This window comes from Anopheles nili, chromosome 3 (genome assembly GCF_943737925.1).
Source record: "Anopheles nili chromosome 3, idAnoNiliSN_F5_01, whole genome shotgun sequence".
NCBI lineage: Eukaryota > Metazoa > Arthropoda > Insecta > Diptera > Culicidae > Anopheles > Anopheles nili.
This window is the reverse complement of record NC_071292.1, coordinates 20819358-20832016: the sequence shown is the minus strand read 5'-3', so window position 1 is coordinate 20832016 and position 12659 is coordinate 20819358. Positions and strand designations below refer to the sequence as shown.

General features: G+C 49.9%; 1 protein-coding gene across 1 annotated transcript in view; it reads right to left on the bottom strand.

Annotated features, from left to right (window-relative positions):
* LOC128723879 (protein bunched, class 2/F/G isoform-like) overlaps positions 1-12659 on the bottom strand; it is a 194848-nt gene that overhangs the window by 67652 nt on the left and 114537 nt on the right. Inside the window, exon 3 of the mRNA XM_053817645.1 lies at positions 6486-6638. Coding sequence (XP_053673620.1) covers positions 6486-6638 — 153 coding nt within the window. The remainder of the gene's footprint in view (positions 1-6485; positions 6639-12659) is intronic.

The following is a 12659-nucleotide window of genomic DNA, read 5'->3' as shown; positions in this document are numbered from 1 at the left end:
CGATGGCCGTACTGAATCATTTCGTCTTTGGCGATCGTGTGTCCCTCAGGCGCATCCGCTCATCATCTGAGGCAAAAGGATGCTTAAATGAACCGAAGAAACTGTCGCCCTTTAGCTCCAGAGACGGACCGCCGTACGGGGAGTCATTTATTTTTGGCTTTCCCACTCCCACCAGTCGTTCTTAAATGGCGCTTATGCGCTTAGGGATGCCGGCAAGTGCCTTCGAAATGTCCCCCACCGGTTGGCTACTAAAATCTAACTCAGCGCCGGCGTAAATCATACCCACCACCCCGGCGAGGATCACGCCATTTCCCGGCATTGGGGCGTCAAGTTTGTCGCAAAATGGGGGCTGCCGTTCGAATGGGGGAGCAGGGATCGATGTTAAAATAGCACCCGAGCACGCGCAAGAAGCAATTCCGGACGATCGATGGTCCCAATAGACCGCTCGTGACAGGTCATATTTATCTTTGATGGACGCATTTCGGACGGTGGCACGTGATCCGCGGGTTGGCGCGTGTGCGCGGGGGTGAGATCCGTGCGATCAAGGTAGCATTTGCCTTAATGAATCACAACCGGCCTCCCCACAGGCAGGGTTGAAACGATCTCCCTGAAACGTTTGCCCGCAGCACGCGGTGGAGTGGACGCCGGCTAATGAAACGAGCGCAATTAATTAACGCCTCGAGCCGCCCCCGGGTGGAATGGCGAATCTTTATCCAGGATCGTTCGGGGTCATTGCCGTTTACTGTTTTTTCTTTTCCTCTTTTCGCTTTTGTTGCTTCCCATCACCCAAATCGTGCCACTATCATCGTGTGCGCGGTCCTTTCTTTTCGAAGGGGCGCTTTTTTCGTGCATGTTTTTCCTTTTTATTTCTTGCATCCCAAACGACGGACAGTAATCTATCTGGTTCGATCGTCATGTCGGTACCTTTACGCAACAGGCCAGGTTAAACGAGCTCGCGTTCTTATCTTCACCAGTGGGCCCCTGCGAATCGACCGATCGCGGGCATGGAAATAACATTAAAAATTAAAACGTGACAAGTTCCATCGACCGTTCGCTCCCGTCCGCGCGGTACCGTGTGTCGACAGACTTTATCAAATAAGCGTGACAAGCCGCGAAAAGCTTAAGAAGCGTTCGCTGAGTAGGTGAAGAAGAAAAATGGCTCCCACCCGGAACGAGCGGATCGGGTGCTTTGAAAGAGCGCGAAAATTTGAATGTAACCCAACTCCAGCGAGAGTGTGTGAGGTGCAGTTTTGGGTTTCTTTTATTTTTTGCTTCTAGTAAGTTTCTATTGTCCAATAAGATCCCAATCTGCTGGCCTCCTCCCACGCCAAACCCTCCATCGCTTGCAGCACAACCCCCTGTCAGCTTTTTCTCCTTCCTCTGTCCATGATAACGCAACCACCATCGTTTTTTGGATGTAATTTTAATTAAATTTGATGACCGAACGCATAGCGAAACCCTTTTTTTTCGGAACGGTTTGGAAACGACAGAGAGCCCGCACACCACCGTCACGGGGGAGGGAATTTGGTGCCTTTTTCCATACCTTTCCTTGTGTACGTGCACGGGTCGCGTGAAGAAGGATCAGCGAACTGAAACGGTTTCTCTATGCCTTCGGATGGGCTCCGATGTTTCCTGATACAACGATCACCCTATTTCTTTCACTCAACCCAAACCGGCTAGAACTCATCTTTCTCTTTCATCTCCAACATTGGATTGAAAACCCGCGAGGTAGTGGCTCTTGATTATTTTTATGCTTGGTCATGTTACGGGCAGATGATAGCTGGCCGGACTGGTCGCGAAGTTCGATAGAGAGACCGTGGATAATATTGCCGACCGATCGGGATAAGGTAGTGAGTTAATTTTCCTGGCCCCTGGGTCGATTCTATCCCAAACCAATTCCACTCTCTCCTTGCTGACCGATCGCGGTCGGGAAACATCTGCCCTCGGCGGGAAGAAGAGTCGTTTTTCGACGGAGTGAAGTGGATTGTTTCGGGTACGTTTGCTTAAGCTGAAGCAATTACAAAAAAGCAGAGACTCAATCATCGACCAACCGCGAAAATCAAACTCTAGTAACAGAGGGCATAATTCCAAGTACAATTATTCCAAACTTTTAACGTTTTATTTTACGGTAAAACCCTTAAAATCCGTAACCAATTCAAGCCGAACGATTGTCGTAGCAGCTGGTAATTCCCCAATAGGCATAACCATTCGCTCTCGCAAACCCCTAATAGTTCTCTAGAAAGCATTGAGAAATCGTAGGCTAATACGCGGCATTGCGGAAGGATAGGAAAAACCCTAACCCTTCTCAACTAGGGCTGAAATGAGGAAACAGAATTCAGAAAGAACGAGGGGTCCTCGGTAGGCTTTAAAAATCGATCCACTCGTCTCACCAAGGACCCGACGGGAATACGTATCGTTTCCATTATCAGCTTCAGGCGCTTCATATTATCAGCCGCGCTGGCGCGTAGGTGATGGAGGAATTTTCAATTAATATGCAAATCGAAGTAACTTCAGGGCAATCGCCGGCTGCCACCGTAGTTGTGACGCCAGTTGACCATTCCGCAACCGGAAACCATTGATGCCGAATAGATTGTGCTGCGCTCGAGAGTGCAAACGGGGAAAGAGAGTGACGCACACAAGGAAGTAATAAGGGGGATGTGAAACGCGCTCTACTCATTGCACCCTTAAACCCGTCGAGCACACGATACGCAAATAATGTGCATGACGATTGTACGTAGGCGAAGGTGAGTCAGGTTGGCTGCCTACCGGGGAAAACGCAACTTCAGGAAGAATCATGATCTTTTGCGTCAGTGCGTAAATTGCTTGTGTCCGACGTATCATTGCATCGGAATATCTTCCTGGAAGATCACGCAGTCAAGATAAAAGAAGCAGAATTTCCAATCGAAATGATTCAAAGTTGCACCCGTCAGGTGCTGAGGTGTTACTCGAGCAATGTCACTGCGTTAAGGTGACGTGTCAATTTTCTACAGAAAACCTTAAAGAAGTTCTTCCAAATGACGGACCAAATTTACGACTGGTTCATCGAGTGTCAAAAACGTAATCAGTCCATCGTCGCTTCTCGCGTGCTGTTCCTCTGCGCCTGTCGTCACTCGAGCCCCAAATACGAACGCAACTGTGGGACTACAGTAAAGACAAAAATGGCAGCTCGATAAAAAAAGAAATACCCATTTCTAGCCGATTGAAGACCACTCGATTGAGCTGGCTTTCGTGCGGATCGAATCGAAAATACGGATCTTCATCTTGTTCCGTCGCTCTCTGCGAGATCTATCCACCCCCGCACGACGTAACGTCAAACATTGAATTATGATTAATGGTGTGCCATTTTTTTTCTGTTATCCCTCTCCACCGCACGCCTTTGGCTCCTTTTTCACCGGCCTTCTCGGTGAGCTGATTGTGTCTTTATTGATTTCGAAAATATTCCGAGGAATGTCACACCCACTTGCGACGATGATTACGCCGCACCACGCACCTCCATCGATGGAAATGGAGGTGGCGATAGGAAAGCAGCTAGAAAAGAGCGAAACGTATCGTCACGAACGAAAATGCGTTCGAACGGGCGATGTTTTCTTTGCTCCTCGCATCCTCCTCCCCACACAGCCCTCTAGGTCAGGCTGCTAGCTGTCTAGAAATTTTGTTGTGTTCCTTTTTTTTTTGCTTCCTGGCTGTCTTTTTTTCTCCCCGCTTGAAAACCCCAGTTTATGTCATCAACAATTTAAACGATTCATCTTGATATTGAAGGAAATAATCCGGCATCCAAATATTGCTGACATAAGCGTGCGGAGCGTTGAAGGCGGGACGTATCAGAAGCAGGTCAGTTGGAAAGGTTTGAAATATCACAACATTCTCGCGAAGACGCCTCCTTCGTCACCGGCTAAGAGACGTCCACTGGCGGTGGTAACGGTTAATCAAATGCCATGCCGGAGCTAAGCGGAAAATGTTACGCTTGCTTGACGAAACAACATTCAAATCCATCCTGGAGCCGCCGAAGGGGCTGTGTTTTACAATTCAAAACCATCCCGAGATGCCACTCTGGGCGGAAGGAGCAGCGAATATTTCTAGAGCCGCGTCGGGTAAATAACACGCTACAAAAATAGCACCCACCGCCCTCCCATGTCATGCATTTTCCCGGAAGATTGATAACGCAAAATATGATTTCCCGCTCTACGACAAAAATAAGCGCGACAGAGCAACGAGTCGGGAAGGGCGTGGGCGCACGGTAAAAGCCGCTCTTTTCCCAAGCGTCGGCAAACATTTGCGCAATAAATTCACCGTGCGCGGATGCATCGTTTGCGAATGCAAAGTGCATTCACCGAGTGGGTATTGACGGATGGGGCGCACCGGTAGGAAGCCCGATGCCCGGAGGAACTAGGAAAATAGCGATTTCATGGTTTCGCTGCGGTTTCCCGAAGATTCCCGGCATCCTGAGAGGTGTGCATTCCGTGTGCCGTCGAGGTCAAACCGCCAAGACGAACGTTGAACTAAGCGAGAAGCACGTCGCATAAACACACGTCAATGTTGCTCAATATTTGAAGAAGTGTCGCATTTACCCAAACCCTCCATTTTCTCCGCCAACCGATCGCATGCATCTCGCGGTCTTGTGCATAGGACTGCGAGGAACGCGAGCACAATCCCGTGGCGGCCATTTCGGTTCGGAGCTCACTTAGTGGAGGCTATCTCTCTCACTCTAAGCTCACTCTCTTTTTCGCTCCCTCTCTCAACAGGCAAAGCCATAAAAGGTGCAAGAAACAAATCATCACACCAAGAGACAAAGAGACCAAGCTGCTGCTGCTGCTGCTGGTGCTGATGCGGCACCATCCAGCAGAAAACGGCTTTCCGCGGACGGGCAGAAGGGCAGGCCGAAGAAAATTGAATGTTGCAGACCGCGGCGGCGCTGGTGTGTCGTTGCCGGGGCCAGGAAAGATGGATGAAAGTATGATATTCAAATGATGCATATTTACATGTTGTTTGTATTTATACATCACTCTTATGTCTTTGCGCTTCGTCCAGTCCCCGTTTTGCTGCGCTCGTTCGCCTGCATCCCGGGGTGCTGGAAAGGGGTACGCGCATAGGAAGTGGAGTAAGGGTTGTTGTGCTATCGATGCACCACCTCCACCTCTATGTCTGGCCTGCAACTCCTTGCCCGGGGGGGATATATTTATTTATTTACGTTCTAGCGTTCGTTGCGCCCGGAGAACACACTTTCCCGGGCTAACATGGACAACGAGGACACGTGTGCGAGAGTGAGAGGGTCGGGGGGGAGAGGCTTCTTTGTGTGTGATTTCCCGGGTTTGATAATGCAAACCACCGCCATTGCAGGCGCCATTCCGAAACGCACTCTCGTCGCGGCGCCGCATCCGTGTAATAAAGCATGCAAATTAAAACGTCGCCAGAGCGCTCCGGTGCGGTTGCTTTAATCTCTAACGGGAATGGGTACGATATGCGAAATGAAATTATTATTTATTTTACTTTCAAATCAAGCGCTCGGAGCAACGCGAACAAGGAAAGTGTAGGATGGAATGGCTTCGAATCGATTTCCTTCGGCACCAAGCTGGTGAAGCCTTGGCGATGATGATGTTACGTTTTCCGGAATGAGTTCAAAACGTACCGGTTAGTACCCTAGCTGTGCCTGTGTGGAGCACCTGCAGCGTTTTGCATATCACACCTTCCATCAATCAAAGGACACCAGGATCGACCCGAGGCACGAAACAAAGCAGCAAAGAGGTCAGCCGGCTCGGGTTCACCAATACACACCTCTACTGGAATTACAGCGACCCTACGTTGGTATTATCAAAACGCAGGTCCTCGTCCTACTAGACCCACAACAACCAAACACACCGCGGCGTTTCGTTACACCCGTTAGAAGCACGCGAAGGCAATTTACTAGCGATTGAGTTTAGTCGATAATCGGCAGTCTGAATATACTGCGACGTGAAGCTCGACGTTGCCAATAAAACGCTGCAGGGGTATCGCATCGGGAGCAGTTAGACGCCAATTGGAAAGCTTCAACAAACGAGCGATGGCTATTTGAACGGTATCGACAACAATGTTGCAACATTTGCCTGATTTGTGTAAGCTCGAAAGCTTTTATATCTGGCTCTGGATTGGTGCAGAGGCTAGGAAGAGATGTTGCCTGTTTAGATATGATCATTTCCAGGAACCAAGCGTCAAGGTGATATAAGAATGACGTATTCCTGGGAGAGTAGATCACGAAAACGAAACAAACGAAAAGCGAAGAATTTACTTTGGTTTGTTTACCTTAGAACTGTACACTTTAAAATGTTGGCCCAGAAAATGATTTTGGAAATCCGGAAAAATCCCAAATACCAGTCTGTATATTTCTTAGCAGTAGTGTCGGTCGAATCTTAACTCCAGCAAGTCGCTGGAGTGCACGAAAAGTATAATAGAAACAGAAATTTGTGCCTCATGGCTAATCAAAATAGTAAAGGATAAAACGTTTCACTAACCTGTTCACTTCCACCGAGCGCCGCTGTGTAGCTGAGGTAGCTCTGCAGTGATTTCTGCGTCCTGTGAGCCACCCGACGGAACCGATGGCAGGATTCCAGCTGATCGCGACAGGAACTACACACAACCGTTGGCAAACCATCCTCGGGGGTAAGCTGTGAAGAGAAGAACAAAAGAAAACGCTATGAATATAACTTGCACGTACGTGATGTGCCGAAGAAACGCGAACCGATAAACACACAAACGAGACGTGGCGCGAGCGCTCACGAATCCGGAAAGATACAGCTTCAATACGCAGACACTCCAACATATGGTTCAGCTGGTTCCTGACATCAAAGGAACGCGGGCACCGGACTTGTTTCCTATGAAGATGTACAAGGCGCTACACTTAATCGGTGGTGCATTCCGGTCTAACGTGACATGACAGACTTTTGAAGCTCACCAGCCATTGGTGATGATCGCACCGAAGCAGGGAACTGCTGCAGAAGTGCTCGTGCACGCGAGGACTCGTCGTTGGAAACTGGTTTTTCCTGATCATTCAAAGTTTGCTTTATTCCACCATTTGTACAGCCCTCACACACGGACGAGAGGTGTTAAAAATGGGTTGAGATCTTTAAGGCCGTGTACATTGGACGAGAGAACGCGCCGCTAGCATCGGGTATTAGGGGTAAGTGCAGCATGAGAAATGCATCGGCTGGATCGTGTAAGATCGGCGCAAGGGATGGAAAATAAACGAGTTCGTTTCACACGTTCCCTCTCACACACCTGTACCGGAATACTGCCGGTACAGGGATGATTTGTATTACCTCTGGAACACTCCATTCCATTAGAGAGAGAACCCATCACCTTAAACCGGACACGGTACGAAACAGAAGGGCAAACAGAGAGTGAAAAAAAACCTACACCCCAATGTGAGATAAACTCTTCCAACGGCGTACAAATTGAATAATGGCAATAATTTTAATCGAGTTAATCAGAAAATGAAACAAAATCACCTCCACACCACGGGGCACGCTTCTGCGCTTTCCCACTCTCACGTTCTTTTGTCTCGTTCTCTCACCAGTCCACCACTCGTTTCGCTGCCCAAGCCCGCCGTGAAATTGTGGAAAATCGTACCAACGTACGCTAGCGCAGATGTTGGGAAATCCGCACCCCTCATCGTCCCTCAAAAGGCCTCTCGCCGCGCGTCTTCGCACAAACTCTGGCGGCCGGAAAAAAAGTGAGAGTGTGAAGAAAAATCGGACAAAACTGCGCAATTACGCCGAGGCCTCGCAGCCGGCCGGTGGAAGGAAAGCATGGCTAGATATGCGCCGCTTCCTATCCATTGCGGCTTGATTGGTAATTGCATAATGCGTTCGCCGATTGCGAGCGGGAGATTACGAGCGGTGTGAAATTACGATCGAGGTGCACGATGCGAGAGATCGTGAAGTCGTTGCAGTAGTAAGCCGAAACACGATAAGGGTTTAGGACAAAGCGGTGGTGGGTTTTTCTGGAGCAACGGCATGTTACCAATATTTAGCGCCAACAAGAAGAGTGTGAGATAATTTTTAACAACGGTTATTCCTTGTCAACAAATCGAGCAGCTTTCAAGCAGACCCAGCTGTGGGAGATCGTGCGATAAGAACACCGGTGTCGAAATGCGCAATGAGAACTCCAACCGATCCGAAACTCGACATTTCTGTTTTCTCCGCAGTGAAAACCCATGCCAACCGCTGGTGGGCACTGCGCAATAAACCATCCTTTCCCCACCGACCATCATTGCTGATTGATGGCAAATCCTCGCAGCTCGCAGCAAGGAACCCGAGAGACAGAGAAAAAAAAAGGTCAGCTTCAAAAAGTCTCATTGTCGTAAAACGTCGTAAAACCATCATCGTTCGAAGCTCGGGCACGACATTCGATGCAGCAGCATCGACTCGAAAAAAAAGCGAACCCAACCATGACTCATTTCCATTTTGCCATTTCGCGTTCGCGAGATGGGCTCTGGTCTCCAATACGCAACCCCCGATGACGGCGCCTCGAAGTTCTCAGGTCAATCTTTAATCTGCTCCAATCGCAACCCCGCCAATCGGTGGCCTGTAAGGAGGTCAAGCCTTATCCATTTTTACGATAGCGACCTCTGCGAGGGAGTGGGTTTCGCTTGGGACCATGATTTCCCACTCGCACCACAGCAGGGCCTTTAAAATTGTCTTTGTTCCATGCAGCAATTGAAGTCGGTTCGTTTTTTTTACTCTCCTCATTTCTCGATTTTGTTTCGCGAAATACGACTGTCCGAGATTGAAAGTCTCTCTGTCCCTGGCTGGACATAAAGCCCTCGAAGAAATGGTCTCGTCTGGGGCCGGCCGGATTTTTGCATGTCGTTGTGCACGACACAACCTTCGCTCTGGGCGGACCTTTCCGTGTGCACTTTAAGATAAATAATAGAAATCCTTCCCACCGGTCGGTAAGGACGATAAACCTCAACCGAAATCAATTGCCTCCATTTCGCAACGGCATCGATCTCGGGTTGAACCGCGCCTCGTACGAGGGGTGAAGATCAAACCTTCAGTCTGTGCCACCAGGTCTGAGCCAGGTCGTAAAAAATACCCCGAGACCGAGGCAAAGGAAGTGTAGAAATTATTATTCAACCCAACTTTCTTTGCCGGGGTGGGTGTGTGCGCGAAACCAACCCAGCAGATTGGCCGAAGCAATAAAGCGAGAAGCGGAGAGAACCACACGGCGAGAGGCCCGGAATGGAGCGAGCGAAATCAATTTCAAATGGCAAAAGATTGAATGTCAGGCAGTTCTGGAACCACCGCAACACCGCGGCCGTGTTGCCTATCGCCAAACGATCGTGGGTCGCGCGACCCGGAATCAAGCGGCAGGCCGAAGCGAACGGAGCCAACCGCAACCGCCTCGCATGGCTGCAGCCTGAGACCGATGCTTCCTGGATGCAGACTGGCCAGGTTGCTGTGGTTGGGGGGGCGAGGAAAATCATAAATCTTCCATCGATTAATTGATAACTGGCGGAGGTGAAATAATAGCACACACCGTCGCGCGGTGCCATTCGGGTGCTGTGTGTGCGAGTGTGCACCGTTTCAGCCGGTCGTAGGAGGACAGGCGACGCTGGCAAGGGTGAGCGAGCGAGGTCATATGCCGGTTATAAATGATTTTTCACCACGATAATGCACCGGGACAGCTAACGAGTGCCGTGTCGTTTGGTGTCCTCGAATCCCGCCCAGTAGGCCGGGTTTTTTTTTGTCTCGTACCAGAGTGTGGGTTTTATGAAGTGAAAACTCACCAAACAACGCAATGAAGAAATCAAACCCGCCTTTTCTCGTCTCGGACGACGATCGAGCGCGTTTCAATAAAATATTGTGCCATAATTAAATCGCGAGTGCCACTTTCGCGTTGTGACCAAGAGTTCGATCGGATCGAGCCCATTAAGGGAGCAAATTCATTCCCAGAGGATCCGCGGCGATTGGATCGTGCAGTGACGGAAGTGCATCAAACACAGCTCATCAGCATCATGGCAGTGATGGGTCCGTGTATTCGTGATCCACAATCGAGCGAGTCTAATTGACAGCCAATACGCCGCTCGATGGACGTTCAATCCCATGGGAAGGACATGTGTGAGGCGAAAACTACGAGCAAATGTCTGTTCGATCGGGGTGAGCAGTGATGGCTAATAAAAAAGGAAAGCGTTCGCGTAGGGCTAAATTTATTTCACTTTTAATCGGATCAATTTAATCCTCAAACATATTTTGCCTACATCAAAAAGCTGCACCCTTATTTAGCCATGTTGTCCAAAAGTCCCACGATTATACATCCGATTAAAATAGCATGGTTGGAAATGCAATTCCACTCTCTATGCACCATGCATCGGGGTAAACATTGCAATTAATTTTGCAGTTCACGATTTAGAACGGAAGCGGGGAATTATCGGCCGCCCGATGAATCGAAGCGCCCTCCGGCCGATGCACAAACAAAACGCATCCATCGGCGCGCGATAATTTAATGATCGCACAACATAATTGAACCGCCCCGGATGCCCGAAGTTGTGGTAGAGGGAAGATGGAGGGGGGGGGGGGATGCGTCAATCAGAGTAATTCACAAACAACATCCGCCCAGCCGCCAGGAAAAGCCCCCACCGGACACCGATCGCTTCCGAGTGAGTTGACCCAAATTGTTCCATCCCACCGGAACACGAGGTTTCACCCTTCGCTTTTCGTATTTCACCTCCTTTTACGGCCATCGTGCGAGTTGGGCACCATCACCGATTACCTCTCCTGGTTCGGTTTTTAGGGAAAAGGTCAATAATTTTCCACACCATTTCCCGGCATGTGCGAGGAGCATCGATGAAATTTTGGTCTTCCAGCGGGCCACGTCGATTCGCTTGTTCTGTCGGCGCTGGAAGGATACGACTCCGCTTAGCTTTCGTTCAATGGCTTTAGACTTGAGCCTCGATTCAGGTGCCAATCGAGCAGCGAGGAGCATCAGGAAGCAGACAGAAAAAAGAAAGAAATCCTCCCACCACCAACTAGGCCGGCTTCTTGATCATCCTTTCTACACGAGCCATGTCAGCTCGATGTTGATTGTTGGCTTTCCGTCCTAATGGATCTTTGCCATTCTTCATCGAGCGGTCGGTTTGGCGGCAGGCCACCCGACAAGGCTGCCATTCTCCCGCTGGTTTCCCCACGTTTCATCAAGCAAGGCTATTCTAAATTTCAAACAAACGCTCACTAACTAGCCGCACCCAGAGACGGCCCTCGGACCGGAACCGGCAACATAGAAAACCGGCCATACATGCTCCATTTTGATATATTTGCGGGCTGCTGGTGCTGCTCCAACCGTATCTTGGACCCAAGTGCGAAAGAGCACGGAATAGAACCGAACCCGATCCCTAATCGAAACACGGGCGCACACTTCGGACCCATCAATCTTTCTCCCGTAAGGCATGGACCGTCGTTCGGTTGGTGGTGTTGCTTTTAGCTTCGAGCGGGTGAGTGGACTTCCGGTTGCCTATTTTTCCCGGACCACTCCAAGCCCCCAATGCCCGTGGTTTTGGGTTGATCAGACGCGATCAACTTCCGAAAAACAAACCCACCCCACCCGTGGGGCTTTATTAGTTTAAAATCCCGAAACGACCGGAAGATGAGGCAGGCCGCCCAAATGGGCACGAGATATTAAGATTTCGAATCAAAACACACGGCCGAATGGCAACAGATGAACACATTACGGCGCGCGCTCGCGCTCTCTTCGACGCCAAAGGGAAACGTACAATTCTCTGCCAGGAAGTTGTCGCTCGTTCGAAGGAAATCAATAAACATCGAAACAAACAGTGGCAGGACCAGGGAGTTGAGGGTTGTCGGGAAAGCAGCTGAGGGAGAAAAACTCCAAACACGAAAACCTAGCGCGAACGTCCGTCCACTCACGCGGCAACAATTCATAAGTCATCCGCAGTCGGCCGGAAAATGGGAATGGGCGCGTTTTTCGGGGGACAGAGACGAGACCTCCGGTTTCTTCCGGTGGTCAAACGGAGGGTTGAAAGCGCGCCCACGATGAAGCCCGTACGGTGGTTGTCCGAAAGGAACTCCCTCATTTGAATGGCAAATATGATTTGCTCTTTTTTTTTTGCTACAAACGTCAGCAATCGATGAATTCGTTCGGCCCTATCATCGATAGTTCGATCAGGCTGCTACCGATGGAGGCAGAAAGTGGCTGAAATGTTCCTCCATCCAGGAAGTGTCTGGTTTGTGGGCTCGCTTCTTCCGCAAAGGTAACCAACGATCGGGAAAGAGCTGTGGGCCACGTTAACGGGTAAGGGGTTCGATAAAAACAAGCGTATCCAAATTGATATATTTATGCTACACGACGTGCGCGGTAAGCCCTCTCGCTAGCCTCGCTTCCGTCGCTCCACATATGAAAGAAAAAGTATAAACCGAAGCGACTCCGAAGCGCCATCTAGCGTCTAAGGCAAAGGGCTCAGGCTATCCATCAATGAGCCTACAACGTTGCACGCGTGAGGCCCTGGCTTGATCGCAGTTACAGCTCCAGTGAGCTAGCGGCCTAATGGACACCTCTCAACCATTACCACCCTCGTCAAACCCCCCAAACTCCTGTTCGAAGGGCATTTTAAAGCGTGAGAAAGTACCACCAGATACGGGGCCACTTTTCGCCTTCGTTCGATCCACGACGTC